We start from the raw sequence: 20,775 nt of genomic DNA on the forward strand, positions 1-20,775 counted from the left end.
GTCCATGTTCAGCCCCATCCTGCGGGGCTCTTTTGGGGTGCTGGCTCCCTCTGCTTGGTGCAGGGAGGAGGAGAGGGGCTGTGGTATTCCCCCCGTATCCTACAGGAGTCCTTCCCACTGACCTTCCTCACCTCCTCCTCATCCCCAGGTTCCTCGTGGTGATGGACATCCTCAAACCAGAGAACCTGGAGAGCGGCTCCATGCTGCGTGGGCTGGAGTACATTGACGTGCCTGGCTCCGACAAGAAGGACTACAAGCTCACCTTCCTGTCCTACAAGGAGGGCGTCTTTAGCGCAATGGTAAACGCAGACACCAGGCTGCAGGATCCTTCAAGGGGCTCTTCGGGGTCTTTCAAGGGGCTCTTTGCTCCCTGAGAAGCCCCGTGCCTGTTTTCACACCTCCAAGTGCCAAACGCGGGGCTGTAGGTCCTGGGTCCCACCAAACAGCAGGCACCTCCACCTTGCACTGTCGCTCTCAGTGCGAGTCCCCTCGAGGGCTGCGTAGTCCTCGTGGGTCGGGATGTTTGTGAGAGGGGAGCAGTTGAAGAACACAACGTGGAAATGCCTCGTGCTCCTCCTAGGTGGCTGCTGTGGCTGTCGTGGAGGCAGGGTGCTGAGCTGCAGGGCTCTGCAGGCCGACCTAGCACAGCTGGGGTGGGGTTTATCTGCAAAACGATCAGCATTTCCCTTTTTTTCTCCATCCCAGGTGACATTCCTCAACGAGGCGACCGAGGAGTACTTGTTTTACATGATCACTTTCAAGGCCACGGCTCCGGGACCTGTTGGCACCGTCGAAGTGAGCGCTGCTGTGCGGCAGAGCGTGTCTTCTGCCATCAGGGTGGACAACCCGCTGGCCATCCCCGTGGTGTTTGACGTCGATTGCAAAGTGCCTGACCTCAGCGTGCCCCCGCATTTCTCTGTGCCTGCCCGGGCAGAGGTAGGTACCCAGCTGCTCCCCGCGGCCCTTCTGGGAGAGAAACGGGGCTGCTCTCTGAGGATGGCAGCTCCCACTGCTAATATGAAGGGACAGAAGCATGTGAGAGTGTCTCTGGTGGGAATTGCCCTGCACTGATGCTCTTTGCACCCCTCGTGATGTGCAAAACCAGGAGCCGGTGTCCCTCAGGTCATCCTGTGAGCGTGCCTGCCCTGTGCCCCCCTGATCACTCTTCTTGGGGCCAGGCCCCGTGCAGGGTCACTGGGCTCTCCCGTGTCCTCACAAGCACCGTGCTCGATGGATGGGATGGCTCAGGCCGCCCAGGTGTCCTGAGAACTGCTGGAAACACTGAAAAGACAAAAATATCGCTAGAGCAGGAGCCACAATGAGGGGCTGGCAGTTAGTTGTGCCCCTCGGGAGCCACACAGCACGGCCTGAGCACACCCAGGGCTGCTTTCCCCCATCCTCTGCCTGACCCCGTGGCTTCTCCCTTCGTCCCTCCCAGGCTGACCTTGTCATCGAGTACCGGCCCCTGAAGGTGGGCGAGAGCGCCGGGCGCCTGACGCTCCACAGCAGCGATTTGGGCTCGTGCCACTACGAGCTGAGCCTGAGAGCCACCGCCAGCAAGCCGGAGAAGCCCCTCTACTTCTGCACCACGCTGGGCTCCAACCAGACCCTCACCGCCAAGCTCATGAACTACACCCGCCAAAGGACAGACTACGTCCTGCAGGTGAGCCCGGCGTGCTCTGGCTGCTGAGGGAATTGGGGAGCAGGGGCAGGAAAGGGAAAACGTGATGCAGGGGGGACCCTTGGTTTGTGTTTGTGCCTTGCTGTTCCTGTTCTCATCCCCCAAGCTCTGCTTTTCTGACCCCCTCCCCATCTCTTCTGCCCCCCGCGCAGACCGACTGCCCCGATTTCCAGACGGAGAAAGCCATCAGCATGCCCCCGGCCGGCGCGGGGGGCTCGGAAGTGTGCGTGGAGGTGACCTACGAGCCCTGCCAGCTGGGCGAGTCCCGGGCCACCCTACGGCTCTCGGGCCCCCCGGGGGGCGACTACAGCATCCCGCTCTTTGGCCTGGCCCTGCCACCCAAACCCCAGGGCCCCTTCCTCGTCAAGGCGGGCGGCAGCACCTCCATCCCCTTCAAGAACGTCTTCCTCCAGCCCACGGCCTTCACCTACAGCGTGGAGAACCCGGCCTTCGCCGTCCGGGCCACCGGGACTTTGCGCCCCAAGAAAACCATCTTCATGGCCGTCTCCTTCGAGGGCAGCCCGGGTGGTGGCAGGACCCCCGTCAGCAGCCGCCTGGTGGTCTCCTGCCCCCGGGCGGCCGGTGTGGGGTCGGGGGTCTCGTGGGTGTACTACCTGCGGGGCCTCCCCACCGACAAGTGACCGGGGGACCTCCGCAGGGATGGAGCTGATTGTGGGGGGCACTGCAGCTAAAGGGGGGTCACGGCAAATTGGGGGGAGCTTTGGGGGGCTTAATGGGGGCGTGGGGGGGCTATAGGGGGGAGTGGGGGGTTATAGGGCATGTTCTCTGTGATGGTTTTGGAATAAAGAGGGCAAAGCACGGAGCGAGGATGGTGATGGAGGCTGGGGGGGTGATGGAGGCTGGGGGGGGTGTTGGTCCTCCAGCCGCCAGGGGGGGGTCCTGAGAGGGCTGGGGGTCACGTGAGGGGTGCCGAGGGTCACGTGAGGGTTGGTGGAGGGTCACGTGAGGGGGGTGCGGAGCTCGGGGGGGGGTAGGTAGGGAGGGAGGGGAGGGGGGTAGGGAGGCCGCCGGTGCCATGAACGCGGAGCGGGACCTGGCGCCGCTGGCGCCCAGCGTGGTGCGGGCGCTAAACGACAAGCTGTACGAGAAGAGGAAGGTGGCGGCGCTGGAGATCGAGAAGTGAGCGGCGGGGGGCGGAAAGGGACGGGGGGAGGCACCGGGAGACCCCCCCCGTGGGTACCGGGATCCATCCCGTGGGTACCGGGAGCCCCCCGTGCGCACCGGGATCTCCCCGTGCGCACCCGGAGCTTCGCTCGCCCTGCTCCAGGACCGCGGTTTCTCACTTTGTGCCACCCCCAAATCCGATTTGGGACCTGCTGAGCGCCCACCGTGGGAAGGGTGCAAGGGGGAGGAAGCCAAGGGGCAGCCCTTGGGGGGGGGTGCCTGGGTTGAGGTCAGCCCAGACCTGCGGTGGAGCAGCACCCACAGCCTCAGCACTATGGAAAGAGGGACTCAGCACCCTGCTGGGGCACCTCCCGGCCCCCTGCCCTATAACGTGGGAGCAGCTCCTGCTTCCTGGCCCCATACATCACCCGTTGGGTGCCTCCCACAACCCCGAGCCCTTTAAACCCCGAGGGGCATAAAGCTGGCGCTGCCCAAGGAAAAACCCCACTGTGCGCCCTAAATCCCGGCGGTAAGGGGCTGCCTCCGAGCTGCTGGAGCTCGGTGCCCGTTCCTCCTGCTGGATGGGGTCTGGGGCTGGGCTGGGACTGGAGTCAGAGCTGTTCGCCTGCAATCAGCAGGTTTTTGGGGGGTTTCGTCTGCCACTGCTAAAAAACTCAGCTCCTGAGCGGAGCACAATGAGGGGCTTCATGATGACCCCGAGAAGGAGGAGGACGGCTGCTTTGCTCGCAGCAGGGTGAGAAGAACGCTGGCAATAATCATTTTTGGGGAAAAAGAGGTTGTAAATGTCTTTCTGGAATGATTTTCTGCATTACAAAGGGGGTAGTTGGGCAGCGATGCTTGTCTAGGAAGGGGCAATGTGGGATTTCCCAGCCCCTTGGCCCCTGTCTGGCGGCTCCACAGGATTAAAACACGAAGGGTGTTGGAGCAAAATCCTGAGCGTCAGAATTTCCCAAATACAGTACAGCAGCAGAATAAAAAAAATAATAATATTAAAAAAAAAAATAGAAAGAAAAAGGTATATGGAGTTTGGCACTGGAAATCTTTGTGCCTCCATCAAAGATTAAAGTAAGGATCCTTACTTAGGCTGAGACGCTGAGGCCTGTGGGGCTGCTCCATGTGCAGAAATCCAAGGGAATAAAAAGGGAAAAAGTTTTTTGGCTGCATTGGCCGGGAATCGAACCCGGGCCTCCCGCGTGGCAGGCGAGAATTCTACCACTGAACCACCAATGCCAGATGTGTGCAGCTGCCCCGCGCCCTGCCCTGAGGGTTTGGTGGGAGCAGCCCCCAGGGGTGGGGGTCACCGAGCCCCCCACCGAAAGCTGGTGCAGGAAGCAGCTCCAGGGAGAGGTGGGTATTTCACGGGGAAGCCCCGTCTGCTCGTCCTTAGATGTGGAGTGGATTTTTTTAAAAAATCCAAGAGGAACGTCAGCTGAAGCAACGGGTGGCTGGGGAGGTCCCAAATCTCTGTGCTGGGCATACGTCTGGTGGGAAATAATTCTGTGCTGAGCTGTCAGCGTGCTGGGCCATCATCTTGTGCTGTGTCGGGGCAAATGACCCTTGTATCCTGTAGGACAGCGTGTGTCCTGGTTGAACGGTGTCCTCGCCGCTTCCTCAAGTGGCTCTTGGGTTTGTGGCACTGACCTGGAGCTTGCTGGCCCCTGCTGCCCCAAGCGAGGTGCTTGGGCTTTAGGAGTGTTGTCCCCGTAAACCAACAGCCCTCAGTGTGAGCATCGCCTCGGCGTGGCCCACTCGGGGGACTGCTGAGAGGGGAAGGTGGGGTGGGACCTGCGATGGAAGCCTGAGCAGCAGCCTGAGGCACAGCCCCGTACGGAACAGAGGACCTGGTGGCTTCTTCTCCGGCCTCTCAGCCCCTTGGGAATGGAAGAAATCCTCCTCCCAGCCAGGTCTGGCATCCAGCCCTTCGAAAGTGCTGCTGCAAGCATGCAGCCCTGGTGAGGGGCCCTTGAGAGTTGATCCTGAGCTGGCTCTGGGCTCTGGTTCCTGGGTTGTGAGCTGCAAACAAGGCTGCAGGCGTGGACATGGGGTGCCTGGAGGGCTGGGGGCAGCAGAAGGGCAGCAAGCTGCTGGTGAACATGAGCAGGAAGAGTTCTGTGCTGCCAGACAAGGGTTTCACTTGTGCTCTCCGCAGACCTTCCCCTTTTTGCTACCTCTTCTTCATGTGCTGTACCCGCAGCTCCACATCCCCATTTGTGCCGGCCACGGGGAGCTGAGCCCAAAGGCGTTCACATCAGGCAAAATCTAAATCTTTTTGCTCTCCTCCTCTCTCCCCCCAAGGCTGGTGCGTGAGTTCGTGGCTCAGAACAACACGTCTCAGATCAAGCACGTCATCCAGATCCTGTCGCAGGAGTTCGCGCTCTCCCAGCACCCCCACAGCCGCAAAGGGGGGCTCATCGGCCTGGCCGCCTGCTCCATCGCCCTGGGCAAGGTAAGGGCGAGCGTTTTTTGGTTCCTGCACGCCACAGAGGGACAGAAACTGCTCCACGTGCCGCGTTAATTAGCCGTAGTGATGGGCTCAGAGCTCCGTCGGGCTTCTCGCTTACACCGCAGGGCTGATTTTGGAAAGGGCCCGCAAGGGAAGGAGTCAGCTTGGAACGTGGCAGGGCACGTGGCAAAGGCAGCATGGAGCTTGGGAGGAGCTGACTGTCCCTGCTAGAAGAGCTGAGAGGTGTAATTTATTTATTCACTTAATCCCCTTCCAATGAGAGTTTTATTCATTTATTCCCTTGTTCATTTAATCCCCTTCTTCTGATCAGCTGAATCGGCTGCTTTGAGGCCTGGCATCTTTGGCATTAGCTGCCTTTAAGCTGATGGCCACGTGGCTCTGGGCAGCGCTCCTGTCTTCATCCTGTTGTTAAAGCCCAGAGCCTCTTCCCAAAACACTCCTCTCTAGGATCTGTCAGCCCCAAAAGGGCCCCGGGACACAGCCTGGGAGCGTGCCCCACAGTCAGTGCGTGCTGCTGGGGCAGCCACGGAGGAGTCGGGTTTGGCGGCCTTGAAGGATGCTGATAAGTACCTGAATCTGCTGGTCTGCACCCTGTTGATTTCTTTACTATCTCCTGTGCTGGCTGCTCAAGAAACACCAGGCCGGTTCCCCCACGTGGGTTTGTTTTAACACAAATGAGCCCAGCTCCTGCCTCCACCCGTGTGCCTGCCGTACCAGTGAACCCCAAAGCCTTTTGGGCATGGGGTGGCCCGGTTACTGGCTGTATTCCCTCAGGGGCAGAGTCAGGTTCCGCCTGGCGTGGCTCCTTCATGCTGCAGCCTGTCCTGCAGCACGTAAAGCTACGAGTGTGCTCCCTGGGAGAGCGAGGCTGCACCGATCTCTCCTTGGAGCGAGAGCCCCAGAGCTGCTTCAGGTAGCAGCCAGCTCCGAGAGCTGTCTGTAGGCAGCCACACACCCCAAATCTGCTGGTTTCTGGGACCCGCGGTGGTGCCACCTCTCCCCTCTCCCTGCGGCGTGCTCCTCAGTAAGCAGCCTCCTCCTGCCCGCAGGACTCCGGGCTCTACCTGAAGGAGCTGATCGAGCCGGTGCTGACGTGCTTCAACGACGCCGACAGTCGGCTGCGGTACTACGCTTGTGAGGCCCTCTACAACATCGTGAAGGTGGCCCGAGGCTCCGTCCTCCCACACTTCAACGTGCTCTTCGATGGCCTCAGCAAGGTAAGGAGCTTCCTCTAACCCCCACGTGTTTTTCTTTCCTTCACCGGAGAAGTAAAGCCTCCTTCCTAGGCCTCCCCTTCCCTGGGTCAGACAAACCAAGCTGGCCGAGGTCATCTTTTCAGGCAAACTGGTTTGCTTTGACCAGGTGAAGGCTGTCCAAACAGTTCCTGCAGCAGCGTGCTGGCCCCGCAGTGTTGTAGATATTGGAGTTCACCATGTTCTCAGTCCTCACCTCCAGGATGCGTTTTTCTGCTCCTTGTTCAGTGGTGTAAGAAAACGAGGCTGCCAGAGCTGCTGCAGACGAGGTGGCTCTGCAGCACGATGTCTTTTTGGGGGGCTTGCAGGGTCAAAACCACATCTACACATCTGTGTTTGCAGTTTATCACTGCAAACTTGTTTTTTGGTGCCACCTGAGAACGTGGCTGCTGGCACACGGGAAGGTGATGGGTGCAGCAGGGAAGGACCTGCTGGTGCAATGATTTCTCTTTCTCTTTTCTGTTGTTTGCAGCTGGCTGCCGATCCTGACCCGAACGTCAAAAGTGGCTCCGAGCTTCTAGACCGGCTTCTCAAGGTATTTTTCCTCTTCCCGTTGAGGATTTTTCCTCTTCCCAGTGCGGGCACATGGCCACGCTGTGCCTGCGGGTACCTCTGCTGCCCGATGTGTCACAGCAGGGTGCTTGGGACACCGTGGTCCCCAGAGGCTGGAACCATCCCAGCACAGTTCTGTGGCTTCCCTGAAAGCGTTTCTTTCTGTCCCTGGCTGTAGCCCGTTAGATTGAGAGGCTGGAGGTGATCCCAGGCAGCGGGTTTGAGCAGCCAGCAGGTTATTGCAAAATGCAACGTGTGTATTTAGCTCTTGGGAGCCAGGTCTCAGGGGAAGCAAGGATTAGGTCTGAGTAAAGTTGTGTACACACCCCAGGAAGCAGCAGGGCTGCTGCTCTGATTCTCTTGCCTCCTCCCTTGCCTAAATGAATAATGAAGAGCAAAGCTGCTGCTCCTGAGGTGGGGCAGACATGGTTCCTCTTCCTGCTCTGCGTGCTGGGGAGGTTTTACTTGAGCAGACTTCCCAGTTCCTCTTCTGCTGGGGGAGGCACGCGGCTCCTGCCCTGGTAGCACAGCAGTCAGCAGCCACCTCGCTGCCTCTTCCTGCTGCACGGCTGCAGAGCCACCGATCGGCCCCGGTGTGAGCACCCAGCCGGGCAGCAAAACCCACCGAGCGTGGAGGAAGAGCTTTAAGGCAAAGCCGCGGGGCTCTCCGGTCGCCGACACACAGGATTACATCAAAGCTGCTCGGCCGTGTGTGCAGAACAGCAGCGAGGCGTGAATCAGAAGGGCAAGCCCCTCCTGCTCACATCCCAAGCAGGAGCCTTCCTCTGTGGGTCCAGCTCAGAGTTATTCACGGCCCGAGGGGAATTCCTGCCCCAGCCCTCAACAAACCACATGAGTCTTTCTCACGAGGACTCCCAAGGTCTCCCGGCTGTCTCTGACAGACCCGCTTATCGAGGATTTGAGGTCTTTTCCCCGTCATGTGCCTTAAAAGCAGCTGGCTGGGGGGGACTGCTTGGCCTTGGGGCATGCTCTGGGTGCTCGAGGTCCCTTCTGACACACTTGGGTTCTGCAGGACATCGTGACGGAGAGCAACCAGTTCGACTTGGTGGGCTTCATCCCGCTGCTGCGTGAGAGGATTTACTCCAACAACCAGTACGCCCGGCAGTTCATCATATCCTGGGTAGGTACACACGGGCTTCGTATGCAGCCTCTGAAACACTGCGGCCCCTCAGCATCCTCTGTCTGGGCAAGCAGCAGGTGGCCGTGGCGATGGGTGAACTCAGGGACCTGAATTTATTTGGGCAGGTTCTGTAAGCCAGCAGAGATTTTCATCTGCTCTTTGAAACGCCACCTCCCTGCCGTGTCGCTGTAGTCACGGGTACGTGATGTGCTTCTGCCAACCTGGTTCAGAGCTTTGCTCAGCGAGTTAGAAAACACCAAGCACTGCTCGTGTAAATCAATATATTGTGATCCAGAGGCTACAGTCTCCCGAGGGACACTGCTCCCTTCCTAAAGGAGGGGTTAAGGTACCCCTGCAAACCCAGCGGTGCTGGGGAGATGCTGCTCTCCAGGAGGCACAGATCTCCGTGAGCTTTCTCATTTCTGTGCAAGGCAGGAGCTGACACAGTCCACCCAGGGCTTTGGAGGGATGTGTGCCCTTGGGCTCTCTTTCAGCCTCACGATTTGCCGTTCCACATCTGCCTGCATGCACCGTGGCAGTCGTTCCTGCTCCCTGCTGTTACAGAGCTGTGATTGGAAATGCAGCAGTGCTGCAGACTGATCACCCGTCTCCTTTGCTAGCCTGGCTTCTTTCCACAGTGGGCAACTCCACACCATCTTCTTGTACTTCCCTCCTGGCCCACACGGCAGCCACGCTCCCCTCCTTCCTGCAGCCCAGCTCTGAATGCCTCTGTTCCTCAGCACTGCGCCAGATTTGTGCCGGTGGGGTTAGGTGGCTTCTCCAAAACTCACCCGTCTTTTCTCGCACCTTCCCTGAGCTAGATCCTGGTCTTAGAGTCTGTGCCTGACATCAACCTCTTGGATTACCTGCCAGAAATCCTGGACGGGCTCTTTCAGATCCTGGGAGACAACAGCAAAGAAATACGGAAGATGTGAGTGTGGGGCCTGGCTGGGTGCGGGTCCACGTTCTGCTCCGGGGCCAGCGCATGTCCCTGCCCCGGGCGGGTGCCTCGTTTGCTGTCACCCTTCACCAGCTTAATTCTTGTGTATAACCATAGCCAAACCGCTTGTGCGTGGTGGATCAAAGTGTCCTTGGCCAGGGCCTCACTCCCCCGGGTTGTTTTGGCTGCAGTGGCTGCGGGGGACGTCATGGTCTGGCTGTGCTGGCCGGGTTTGGCCGTACCTTCCCATCCCCTGAGCACAGCACCCTCGTTCCTTTGTGCTGCCGGGGCTGGGGGTGAGATTTGGGGGCCCGAGGGGGCTCAGCGGGGCACAGCACCAGCCCAGCAGCTCCTGGGAGCCGGCACCACGAGCTCACTTTTCAGCTCCACTGCCAGGTCTGAAGTCTTGAGGAGCGTTTTGAAGCTCAGGAGCGGCTGGGGGTTCGCAGGGAGATCAGAGGGGCTGTGCAGCAGGAGGACCTGTTTGCTCGGGCATAAATCAGTGGTGAGACAGGCCCAGGTCCATCCCACCACCAGGCCCTACTGGTTCCTCCGTGCTTCTGTGCTTCCCGGCGTGTGCATGTTCTTTGTTCTCGAGTGGGAAGACGTGTGGCACTTCCACTGCCTCCATCATTGCTGTTGGGGGTAAATTGGGACCAAAAACGGAGTGGGCACAGCAGGGTCTGCAGCCCAGCTCTTGCCCTTGCTACAAAGTCTGTGTCTGGAGCTCGTAGGAGAGCGTGGCTCCTTAAAACAAAACAAAAACAGGCATTACCCCTGGGGGCAGACGTGCTCGGTCTTCTGCTGAGGACCTGGGGCTAGGAGGAAGCAGGGGGGGTGAGCACAAGCCCCGTGACACCCGCGTCCCCTCTTGGCACGTGTGTCCAGGCTGCCCTCTGTACCTCCTAACTCACCCGCTCTGCCTGCCCGCAGGTGCGAGGTGGCCCTCGGGGAGTTCCTCAAGGAGATCAAGAAGAATCCTCCCAGCGTCAAGTTCGCAGAAATGGCCAATATCCTGGTGATCCACTGCCAGGCCGCGGGTGAGCAGTGCTCAGTGGGTTTGCCTCTTAACCAGCCCTGCTACCACCTTGCACCTTTGCTGTCCGTGCGTGAAAACCTTGCGAAGAGGCATCTAGACTAGAGTACTGGGTGGAGAAGGGGGCTTGTCAGCTCTGGTTGCACGTGGTCCCTGTCCCGTGGGGTTTGCTGTCTCTGTCTCACCTCTGCTTGTCCTGTTTTTTTGTTGTTTTTTTTTTCCCCCAGACGACCTGATCCAGCTGACGGCCATGTGCTGGATGAGGGAGTTCATCCAGCTGGCTGGCCGGGTGATGCTGCCCTACTCCTCGGGGATCCTGACCGCTGTCCTGCCCTGCCTCTCCTACGACGACCGCAAGAAGAGTATCCTTGTACCTGAGCTGCTCCCGGAGGCAGCCAGGAGCCTCGCCGAGAGCCAGAGCTTGCCCCGGCCGCGTGGATGCGAGGGGCGCTGGGGCTGGGGCCGGGGCTGCGGTGGCTCCTCCGCGCCTGGCCCCCTGCGGCACCGCGCATGCCTGGGACTGCGTGTTCCTTACACTGCCTCCACTCAGACATCAAAGAGGTGGCAAACGTGTGCAACCAGAGCCTGATGAAGCTCGTCATCCCGGAGGACGATGAAATGGATGAGGCCAAGCAGGCGACAGCCCCGCCGGCGGAGCCACCCTCGGAGGAGCCCGTCCCCGAGCCAGAGGCAGCGTCCAGCGGTGAGTCCATGTTCACCTGGGCTGTTAGAAGCGTGGTGAGGGTCTTTAGGATTAGTGCCAGGGTTGATTTGGTTATCTGGGGCAGGGAACTGTGCTTTCTATGAGCTTTGGAGTCCTGTTTCACCGATGATCCACTGCTGAGACAGACACGTTTGGTGCTGTCTGCAGAGCGGGTCGCTGATCCAGCCTGGAGCCCCACCAGTGCTGTACTCCCTGGGGAACACCCCCTCACCACATTCCACTTCGACTTAGCCATTAACTGACCTGGAAAAGATCATTTTAGTTAAATGATTAGTGTCTTGCTACATAACACAGGAAGAGAACAGCCTGTCTGTCCTGCAGCAGCTGGCTTGAGAGGAGCCACTGTCACCCCAAGGAGAGCTCAGAGCTGTGCTAGTCCTGGAAGACTGCTAACAGAAACCAGAGAGCATCAGCATGTGCATGGAGGGAAGTGTATGTTGCAGAAGGATAAAGAACAGAAAGAATTTTTGGTCCTTCCCAAGCTCATGGTGCTTTTGAGGCCATCACGCTTGCATTGTCCCAGTGCCAAGATGACCAGAAGGCTACAGCAGAACAGGAAAGACAAAAGGTGACAAGTGTGGTGGGAGGCCTGCAAGAGTAATGAAGGGAGAAAAAAGTAATCTGAGAGGGTTCTGGGGGACCGAGGCCTGCAGGCAGAGCAGCTTTAGCCTGCCAGCATCCCTTCAGCAGGCGCTGTTGTCCCAGGATGGCTTTGTGCTACCTCTGGCACGTGGCAGCCCAGGCACACGAAACACACAACATTTAAACGACATGGGCTGATTTTACTCTTCTAGGGCTGCGTGTTCAGCCCAGGGCTTTTCTATAACATATCCACAGGCAGCTTTTGGACCACCCTGCATGGGAAGGGGCAGGGGCAGGGGCTGGAGGCTGCAGCGGGAGGCGCTGGAGGCGATGCGCGCGGGGGCTGAGCAGCGCAGGCAGCATTGGTGGTTCAGTGGTAGAATTCTCGCCTGCCACGCGGGAGGCCCGGGTTCGATTCCCGGCCAATGCAGCAGCTTTTTGGAAGGGATGCAGGGGAAGAGCGTAATGCTGCGTTGCGGCAGCCAAACTTTTTTATTTTTTCCCCCTCCCCGAGTTGTCGTGAGGCGTTCTTTAGTTAAAATATCGAAGCAATTACGTTTTGCGTCGATATCTGCTCCTTCGGGTAGACGACGACGCACCTGGAGGCAGGCAGGAGGAGACAGATCTGTGATGCTTTACAGCCGAAATTCCCAGCTCTGCTCCCACTTTGTGCTGATGTGGCAGTTCTGCTGCGTGTGAGTAGAGGCAGCTGGCACAAGGGGGCATTCAGAGTCAAGCTCATCTTGTCACGGTGCTTTGTCACCGCGCTTCTAAGCCCCAGTTTCAAATGGTGGCCAGCACAGGCTCGTGGACTTGTGCAGACATCTGCGCTCTGCTGCACACCTGGAGCTCTAAAATCCCTTGCTGAAGGGTCTCTGGCTGAGCTAGAAGCAGCTTTGGTGGGGCTCAGCCTGTGTGCTTGTTTCCAAGTGGCTCCTCAGAGACCTCTGTCCAGCATGGAGCAGAGGCTGCTCGGGTTGCTTGGCCTCCATGTGGAGTCACACCACGGGGAAAAAGGGATCCCCGGGGGCCCTGGGCCCTGAAATGACGGCTGGTGATGGCTGTGCAGGAGGCCGTGCTGCCCTCCAGCCTCCCAGTCCTGCTCACTGCCTCCTCTCTGTCTGCCCCCAGGCTCTCTGGATGCATCTGGTGACTCCAGCGTGAGCAACACCGGCGTCTTCCCGGCGAGCAGGTAGGGGCTGCTCCTCGCAGGCTGACTGGGGGGTGCTGGCAGAGCCGAGGGGAAGCGTGCTGTGGGCTGAAAGCAAGCGGGGCCTCACGGCTCCCAGTGGGATGCACGACAAGGGATGCATCTGCACCAAAACCTCTCATTTCTGGCATAAATGGAGGGCTTTTGCCACCCTGTAAAGGCAGGAGGCCAGGTGAGGCAATGAGTCTGTGCACTCGGGTTTTTACACCTCTCCTGCGTTCAGTCCCGCCTGTTTGGAGGCTTCAGCTTAAAGAGGAGTGAAGGTGGGGAGGAGTGAACGCTTATTTTGCCTCTTCCACCTTGGCTGCGTGCAGCAGGAGGTCCTCGGTTCCTCCCCACGCTGCAGGGGGTTGATCTCACACGGAGGCATCGGCCTCGGGTGAACACCAAGCGCCTGAGGCTGGTGGAAGAGCTCAAGGCCCTCGGGGATCCGCGCTGCAGTCCTGGCAGCCCACCACGGCACGGAGCTGTGGGGCCGGCGCTGAGCAGCCCAGCTCCAGCTGCCTGGGGCTGAGGTGTCCTGGCAGCCACTGCCACCAGCCTGTCCCCCGCGTGGCATTTGTAGGGCCCACATCCCGGGGAGCTGCTTCGTGCCCAGCGCCATCCCTCCCCAAATCGCACCTAACTCCTCTCTCCTGCGCGTACCTTCCTTCTCATCCAGCTGTCGGTGAATTCAGTGACACATCCACCCTCTCCCCCAGCTATCCTGCTGCTGCCGCCGTTCCTTTTGTCAGAGATCATGATTTCCAGCACCTTCGTTGTGCTCCTGCCTATATTCCCTCCCTGTTGTGGTCCCCAGAATACGATGTGTTACTCCAGCTGCATCCTGACCTGTGGTACCCATCGGAGCACATCCCAGAGCTGGTGCCAGCTTCCCAGCTCTGCTCTCTGAACCCCCCCGCTTCCTTTATTTGCCTGCAGACTCCGTTTTGTGGCTGTCGAGTGGTTCTCCCCAGCTTTCCTGCAGTCCTGCTGGCCCTGCTCCCTGCCAGCCTCCTGCCTGCTTGGAGCAGGTGCCAAAGTGGGCGTATGGGGCTGAAACTTGAAGGGGGAAAGGGAGAAAACGCGAGGCACCGAGTCAAGGGGACACGCGGTAACGGAGTCTCTGTCCTGGAGATCTTAATCTGGGGAAGAGAGGGAGGAAAGGCAGCTCTGAGCTCAGCAGGAGGGATGCTGCTGTGCCCCGTGCTCGGTGGCTGTGGGTGTCCTTGGCTCCTGCCAGCTGCCCCACGCAGTGTAGGAGCTCAGTTTGGAGCAACACAGGCAGGGAAGCGTGGAGATGAGATTTTTGGCAAAGCGGCTTGGGTTTGAGCTCCCTGAAGCCTGCTGAGCAGGAGATGCCGGGCTGTGGCACGGGGCACACCTGCCAGGAAGCCTGTTTCACCATCCTGGCTCAGCACCGGGACCTGACAGCTTTTCCCCAGGGCACTCGCTGGGGGGTCTGGCAGGGGGTTGGGGGCTGTATGTGATCGATGGGAGTCTTGGACGCCTGCCTGGTGCTCTGTCTCTCGTCTCCGACTTGGATATTGCTTCTCTGCCCATCTGCTGGGGCAGCCAGCATCCAGGGGTTCAGGTCTGTGGGAAATCTGTCCTGTAGGAACTCGGAGAAGCCGAATTGCACCTCCAGAGCTGCAGGAGCAGAAGCAGGAGGGTGCTCTCAGCAATCCCTCGAGCCCGTGTACCCCAGGCTGCTGGCTGCAGGGCCAGGCAATGCCAGGCAGGCACAATTGAGAGCCGGGAGCAGGCAGCTGCCCGCGTGCCGAGTGCCCGCTGGGTGTCAAGGCAGCACCACGGGAAACCATTCTGCTGCCCTTCCAGGCCGGGAGGGCTGCAGCCGGAGGAAGCTGCAGCTGCCTTTTAGGATGAAGTCACTCTTTGCTCGTGTTTTTGTCCTCTTCCCCCCCCCCCCCCCCGGTCTCCCCCTGAGAGCAGCGCTGAAGCGTGGCCCCGCGCCAGGCGCCCGGCTCTCACGGCCCCTTCCCCTGCCCTCCCCGCGCAGCCACCAGCCGGCGTGAGGACGGCGAGGCAGCAGCAGGGGAAGGAGGACGACCTCGACCTCGTTCAGCAGGGGCAGAGAGAGGAGCCATGCAGCTTCACGGCCCGGCGGCCGCGGGCACGTCGCGTGGAGATGCGCCGCAGGGAGATGGCGAGGGCTGGATGCTCGGTGGGCGGATGCCGGGCGCATTCCTGTGGCCACAGTGACCCCCCCCTTGTCCTAAAACGTGCTGTCAGCTGTCCAGAAATGCTGCGTGGTGACTGCCAGCTTCGCTTGGAGGGAGCTTCCTGGTGGCATTCGCTTGGAAATCAGGGCTGGGGCTGTGCTGAGGCAGAAGCTGGCTCCCAGGAGAGGCTGGCTTCGGGGCTTCTGGGCAGGTGGGGTCCCTGCCATCAGCTTCTGCAGAAGAGAAGCGGACCAGAGCCACGTTCCAGAGCTGCTGGAGCCTTTCCGTGGCCTAGCTGATCCTGCCATCGCTAGTTTGAGCCCAGATCAGGAAGGGGAGGTCGAGTTGTGGCTCCTGGAGCGGAGTGCTGGTTTCCTTCCTTCCATGTGAGCTGCTGAAAGAGACGACGCAGACAGCTGTCCTGCCCCGAGGGACCGAAATGGAAGGCATGTTTCGGGCTCCTGTAACCTCATCCACATTTCAGTACAGGACTCGAGCAGTTTGAGGCCGCTTCCCAGCCGTCCTGCTTGGCTGGCAGGCACTCAGCAGGGCTGGATACGCAGGAGTTAAACAGGGGTGCTGGGATGATGATCCCACACCAAACCAGATAAGGGGCTGGGAGGCTCCGGAGGAGCCTTTGTGATCCTTGCCAATGCGAGGAAGATTTCTTTTGGGTGATGCTCAGCAGCACAGCAAGTCTCAGGTTTTGCTGCCTCTGGTCTCTGCTCCCGCAGTGGGACCGGGCTGCCTCCTTCCTGACCTGCCATACCCAGTGACCTCGGGGCACTGCTCCAGGTTCCCACAGCCCACAATCACCATCTAATGTGCCTCTGCCTCTCGGGCAGGGCTGACAGCTCCTGCAAGGCTGGAAACACGAGTCCCAGGCCGTGAGGACAGGCGTCGAGGCCGTCTCCCCCAGGACAGCAGCAGCGTGGTCTGCGGTACATCCAGATGCCGTCCCTGCCCCCTGTCACCCTGCGGAAAGGGCAGGCTGCTGCCACGTGGCTGAGCTGTCCGCGGCCGCCTCTAGATCAGACGATTTTAGATAATGGTAGGTAGGGCTGAGCACAAAGCTGAAATTGCAGCTTTGGGCTCCAGCATGGCTTCGTGGGGAGGCTCATCCCGGCCCGAGAGCCTCCTGATGCCGAGGGGAGCTGGGCTCTGCCTCGTGCTGGCCTTGGGCACCCTGCCCTAGCTTTTGTCACAGTGACCTGGGGCTGGCTGAGCAGGAGGAAGCCAGCAGCACGGACACAAGAGCAGTGGAGAATGAGAAAGTGACAGCTTGTGGCACGGGGAGCGGGGAGGAACTATTTACCTCCTGGCCAGTGGCTCCGGCCGGTTCAGCAGTCCAGCTGCCAGCCCATATGGGACGTGCCCTTGTGACTTGGACCGCAATGAAAGAACCTGGGTATTTCCACCCTTGGCACTGCAGCTTGCTGAGCCCGCTTAAAGGCTAGAGCCTGGCCCGGACCTTAACCTTGTCTGAAAACGGGGTCAGGAAAGCAGCTGGGCCGGGCAGGGGGCCAGGAGGGAGATGACAGCTCAGAGCCTGGCAGTGAAAAGCAGCTGCCGAGGAGAGAGATGGCAGAAGATCCTGAAGAAAGCAAAGAGCTGAAGAAAACAAGCTGATAAGGGAAATGGGGTGAAAACCATCCCCGTGGACTGACTGCTTGGAAAGAGAAAAGCGTGTGCGTGCTGGAGGATGCCTTCTGAGATGGGGAACGAGCTGACAGGACCGCTTGCAAGGAGGGGTCAGGTTCCCCAGCCACTGCTGGGAGGGGGAAAAATGCAAAAAACGGCTCCAATATCCAGAGGCGAGAGCCTGCTGCAGCTCCCACTGTTGCTAAATTCACCGTAAAACTGCTCGCTGCAGCACGAGAAGCACGCGGGAGGCGCCAGGGCTGCGCCAGCCCTCCGGAGCAGCGGGGGAGAAAGTAGGGTAGTGGGTGAGATGGAAGCGATCGCATCCGACATCTGCCCTGGCACAGCTGTCGATGCTGGGAGCCCGCGTGGCGGCCCGAGCGGATCGCATTAAGGCAATGCCATTACCCTCGCTCCCAGGCGCTCGCTCGGGGCTGCCTGGGGATTAAGGAAAGCCAGGACGCACGGGCAAGCCCTGAGCCGGCTGCAGGAGCGCTTGCAGTGCTTTACTAGCGCCTTTCTTCCTGGAAATGCAGCAAAATCTGGTGCTGCTCCTGCGTGGAGGGGCAGCGTGCCGCTGTGCACGTGCCATGGCACCAGGGAGAGGGTTTTGATGAGCTCGTTTTGCACAAGCAGGTAGGAAATGGCTCCGTTGCGGTGCTGCCGCAAACCGCACAGCCCTGCATCCCCAGCCAGCATCACCCACCGCTCCGGCATCTTCCCGTGCAAACACCAGGCACGTTCCTCACGTTACCCCCGAGATAACTCCCCTCCTGCGCAGGCAAAGGCGTGCTTTGGCGTGGAGATGTAATCAGGTCAAGGATTCGTGATGCTCTTCGGTCGGGAGCCTCGTGGCAGGTGGAGCACAGGGGAGGGAGTGGAGTCCGCAGGGAAACGGGTTGGTGAGAGCAGCCTCCTGGGTGAGCTGCTGCTGATCCCAGAAGAGGTGGGGAGCAGGAATTAGGGGGCTGGGGCAGGGGGGAGAGGTGCAGGACCATTCACTGACACCTCTCCAGGGTCAGAGTGGCTTAAATCCACAGGGATGCTGCTCTTGGGGGGGATCCCCCTCTCCTGAGCTCCTCCTGGGCCCTCCAAGCAGCAGCAGCAGCCTGAGTCCATCCCTCCTTCGTCTCTGCTCTGAATGTTTAGCCCTCGGCTGATGTTTGCAACATCAAAGCACAACTCCAGCCAGCTCACGAGGCAATTTGCGGGCCCGAGCATCTGTTACGTGACGCAGATGAAGCAGTCAGATACTTGCAGAGCTGTCAGGGGCCGCAGCCTCCTCATCCAGGCCTTATAACGCATGTCCTGGGGAGGATCAAATCCTATTAAGCCACACTTCTACTTGCAAATTATACCATGAAGAAGCCTGCCCTTTAGGATTTCTTATCAAACGTGATGCAGAGGAGCTCTGCACACCATAGAAAAACCTGCAGGAGCTTGGCCCAGCCTTGAATAATTCAGTGGCTTGGCTAGGAGAGGAGTGACTTGGCTCTGGCTCTTTGGTGCAGCTGCTCTTGGAGGTCTGCTTCACCCCTCGCTCCTCGGTCCAGTCCATGGCAAGCACAAAAGGGACAAAAAAATGCTGTAGCATCGCTTCTCCTGCTTTGGGGTCTCCTGGCTGTGCCAGACATGGGTCCTGTTTTGGGAGAAGCTGGAACGTGCTTCACCACAGTAAGAGCTGAGGGTCTGGAGGCCACCGGTGTTACAAAGGAGGCAGTGTCCTCATGAACCAAGGAGTTGCTCACTTTTGTCCCTGGATGATGAGTTGTCTTTAGCTTTCCTCTTGGCAGTGGCTTTTGGGAGCCACCATGGTGTCCTCGGGGTGGCCTTGTGGCAGAGCTGCCCCCCAAAACTGCTGGGGACCTCCTGCAGCCTTCAGTGGGGTTACAGGGCCGAATGCCCTCCCTTGGAGTGAGTGGTCCCAGCTAGTCAAGTCCAAGGACATTGAGTTGGTGTTCTCTGGAGACGTCTGAACCCATAAAACTTGGGTTGTGAATGTTTCATGTATCTTTAATCCTTGAACCCCAAACCTGGTGACTGCCACATGGACCAGCATCTCCACACAGCCGTGGCACTGGGTTCAGGAAGGAACGGGAAGGCCGGAGCAGCCAGGCCGGAGCTACCTGGGTGTTGTTGGTTTTGTTCAGTTCTCTCCCCGGGCTGAATTTACACCTGTGTGCAGCACGAGCCTGGCCTGTGTTGGTGGGACCTGAAAGCCCTGAGCTTGCTGCCATGTTCCTGTAACTCCTGAAGATACGAGCACAGGTCTTGGGCTGCCCTGAGCAGGTCTGGATGTACCAAATAAGAAATGTGGGTGGCAGGACTGCACGGGGCTGGATCAGGCCAGGGGGGTGGTTTGGATGTTTTAGGGTTTGGGCTGAAATGTTTGACACAGCCTGCGGTGTGCTATGAACCTCCTCGTCGTGGGAGGAGTGAGGTGGGCACCACAGCGCTGAACCCAGCCACTTTCTTTTCTGTGCAGCTCTGAAAGGATCCAGGTGACCCTGAACCTCGATGGCATCGTTCAGGTGCTGGACTGCCACCTTCACGACACCTCCATTGGGATGATGACCAGGATTGCGGTCCTGAAATGGCTCTACCACCTCTACATCAAGACTCCTCGGAAGGTAGGTGTAGGACTCAGCACCTGAGCCTCTGACTTCCTCGGTGGGGCTGAGGTTGTCAGCTCCCAGCTGCTCCTCGACTGGTACTTGGGTGGGAAAGGGGCACCCGGGCTTTGGTCTTTGTTCTTTGATCCAGTGGGATCGGGGTCTGGGGCAGCTGGAGGTGCTGCAGGAGGGCAGAGCCACGCTGACTTGGGGTTGGGCAGGGCATTGTCAGAAGGTTAGGAAAAAAACTGGGGTGTGTTGGCAATAAACCCCCAGGTTGAAGTTGGTCAGTGGGGCTTAACTATGGGGTAGCAGTGCAGGAAAAGAGTTGGATGCTTGGTTTAGGGACAGTCGTGGTGACGTGATCGTGGGCCTTTGCAGCATGGTACAGCTGTGCTGTGCTGCCCCAGAAGCAGATCTGTCTGCAGAGGTACCCCAATTTCTATCTTCAAATTGCCTTTAATTATCTTGATAGCTTTGTAACCAAATGTCTGCCTGCATTTTTCATGAAGGCTTCAGCTGCTACTAGCCCAGTAGCTTTAGGGAGATGCTTGCAGCTAGGATGGAAAATGCTGGTGAAGCTTTCAGCAGCATCCCCAGAGATGCAAGGAGTCCCTTGGAGGGTGACAGTGGGGCCTGTGGGACTGATGGTGTTCACCTCTCTGGTTCTAGATGTTCCGGCACACCGACAGCCTCTTCCCCATACTGCTGCGGACCCTCTCGGACGAGTCGGATGAGGTAGGTGCTGCTGCTGCTGGAAGTGCAGTGCTTCCAGTCTAACTGGAAGCTCCCCGTCCCCGCTTCCAGCCAAGTTTTGGAGCAGCTTTGCCTGGTTTGGTTGGGTTGAACCTGGGAATTTCAGGAGGTTTGGCCAGCGCTGACACCAGGGAGTTCAGCCCTGGTGGCCAGACCTGGAGCCCACAGGTAACAGGCTGCACCCTTACCAAGCTGAGAGTCCTGTTAGGCTGGTGTCGTTCGTACCTTTTGACTGTGTGAGGCTTCCTTTCCACCTCCGAGAGCTGGTCACTCCTAAAAATCCTTTTTGCCTGCCTGGGAAGGCTCAAGGCTCTGGGATTCAAGCGCCAGGTGTGATGTCTTTCCCTGGTGCCATGTGTGGGGCTGGGTCTTGGTCAGGCACTGGGTGAGTGGGAATTCAGACACCTCATGACAGCAGCATGAAGATGGGGATCATTTCCACCAGATGCCTTAAAAACTTAGCTGAGACCTGGCAAAGCAGTTAAGCAGTGCCCACCGCTGGCAGGGCCCCATCAGCCGTGCCTGGTAGAGCTGCCCCTGTGGTGCGACCGCCACGCTGCCCCGTGCTCAGGGGGCAGTCGCCTGCCTTTAGCCCCTTCCCGCATCCCCAGGCTCAGAATTCAGACACTACCTCATCTCATCGTCTGTGTCAACATGCCTTTGAGACACCCTCTGAGCAACCACGCCGGGTCCAGCCCGTGCAGCAACAGCACGCTGGGGCCTGGAACGGAGCTGCGGGGTAGGCCCAGACCCGCAGCGTTTTCCCTTTTCCCAGCAGGTCGAGCTTTATTCTTCCATGCTACACGGGATATTTGCCCCCACACGGGATATTTTCCCAGCAGGTTAAGCTTTATTCCTGGTGCCTGCTTCCCCAC

At 59.2% G+C, this 20,775-nt stretch overlaps 2 protein-coding genes across 2 annotated transcripts in view; both read left to right on the top strand.

The window, feature by feature from the left end:
- Positions 1-2,322, top strand: part of HYDIN (HYDIN axonemal central pair apparatus protein) — a gene marked incomplete at both ends in the record, with an annotated part of 111,792 nt that extends 109,470 nt beyond the window's left edge. Inside the window, 4 exons of the mRNA XM_084294839.1 lie at positions 149-299; positions 706-936; positions 1,439-1,663; positions 1,834-2,322. Coding sequence (XP_084150965.1) covers positions 149-299; positions 706-936; positions 1,439-1,663; positions 1,834-2,322 — 1,096 coding nt within the window. The remainder of the gene's footprint in view (positions 1-148; positions 300-705; positions 937-1,438; positions 1,664-1,833) is intronic.
- A 367-nt stretch (positions 2,323-2,689) lies between these two features.
- The window catches only part of VAC14 (VAC14 component of PIKFYVE complex), a 45,652-nt gene continuing 27,566 nt past the window's right edge, over positions 2,690-20,775 (top strand). The window contains exons 1-12 of the mRNA XM_084294652.1: positions 2,690-2,821; positions 5,123-5,273; positions 6,341-6,508; positions 7,017-7,079; positions 8,130-8,237; positions 9,059-9,168; positions 10,111-10,217; positions 10,441-10,575; positions 10,764-10,916; positions 12,651-12,711; positions 19,018-19,162; positions 19,817-19,882. Of these exons, the coding sequence (XP_084150778.1) occupies positions 2,718-2,821; positions 5,123-5,273; positions 6,341-6,508; positions 7,017-7,079; positions 8,130-8,237; positions 9,059-9,168; positions 10,111-10,217; positions 10,441-10,575; positions 10,764-10,916; positions 12,651-12,711; positions 19,018-19,162; positions 19,817-19,882 (1,371 nt within the window). The 5' untranslated portion in view covers positions 2,690-2,717. The remainder of the gene's footprint in view (positions 2,822-5,122; positions 5,274-6,340; positions 6,509-7,016; positions 7,080-8,129; positions 8,238-9,058; positions 9,169-10,110; positions 10,218-10,440; positions 10,576-10,763; positions 10,917-12,650; positions 12,712-19,017; positions 19,163-19,816; positions 19,883-20,775) is intronic.

This window comes from Netta rufina (assembly GCF_964035555.1).
Source record: "Netta rufina genome assembly, chromosome: 13".
NCBI classification, from domain to species: Eukaryota; Metazoa; Chordata; class Aves; order Anseriformes; family Anatidae; genus Netta; species Netta rufina.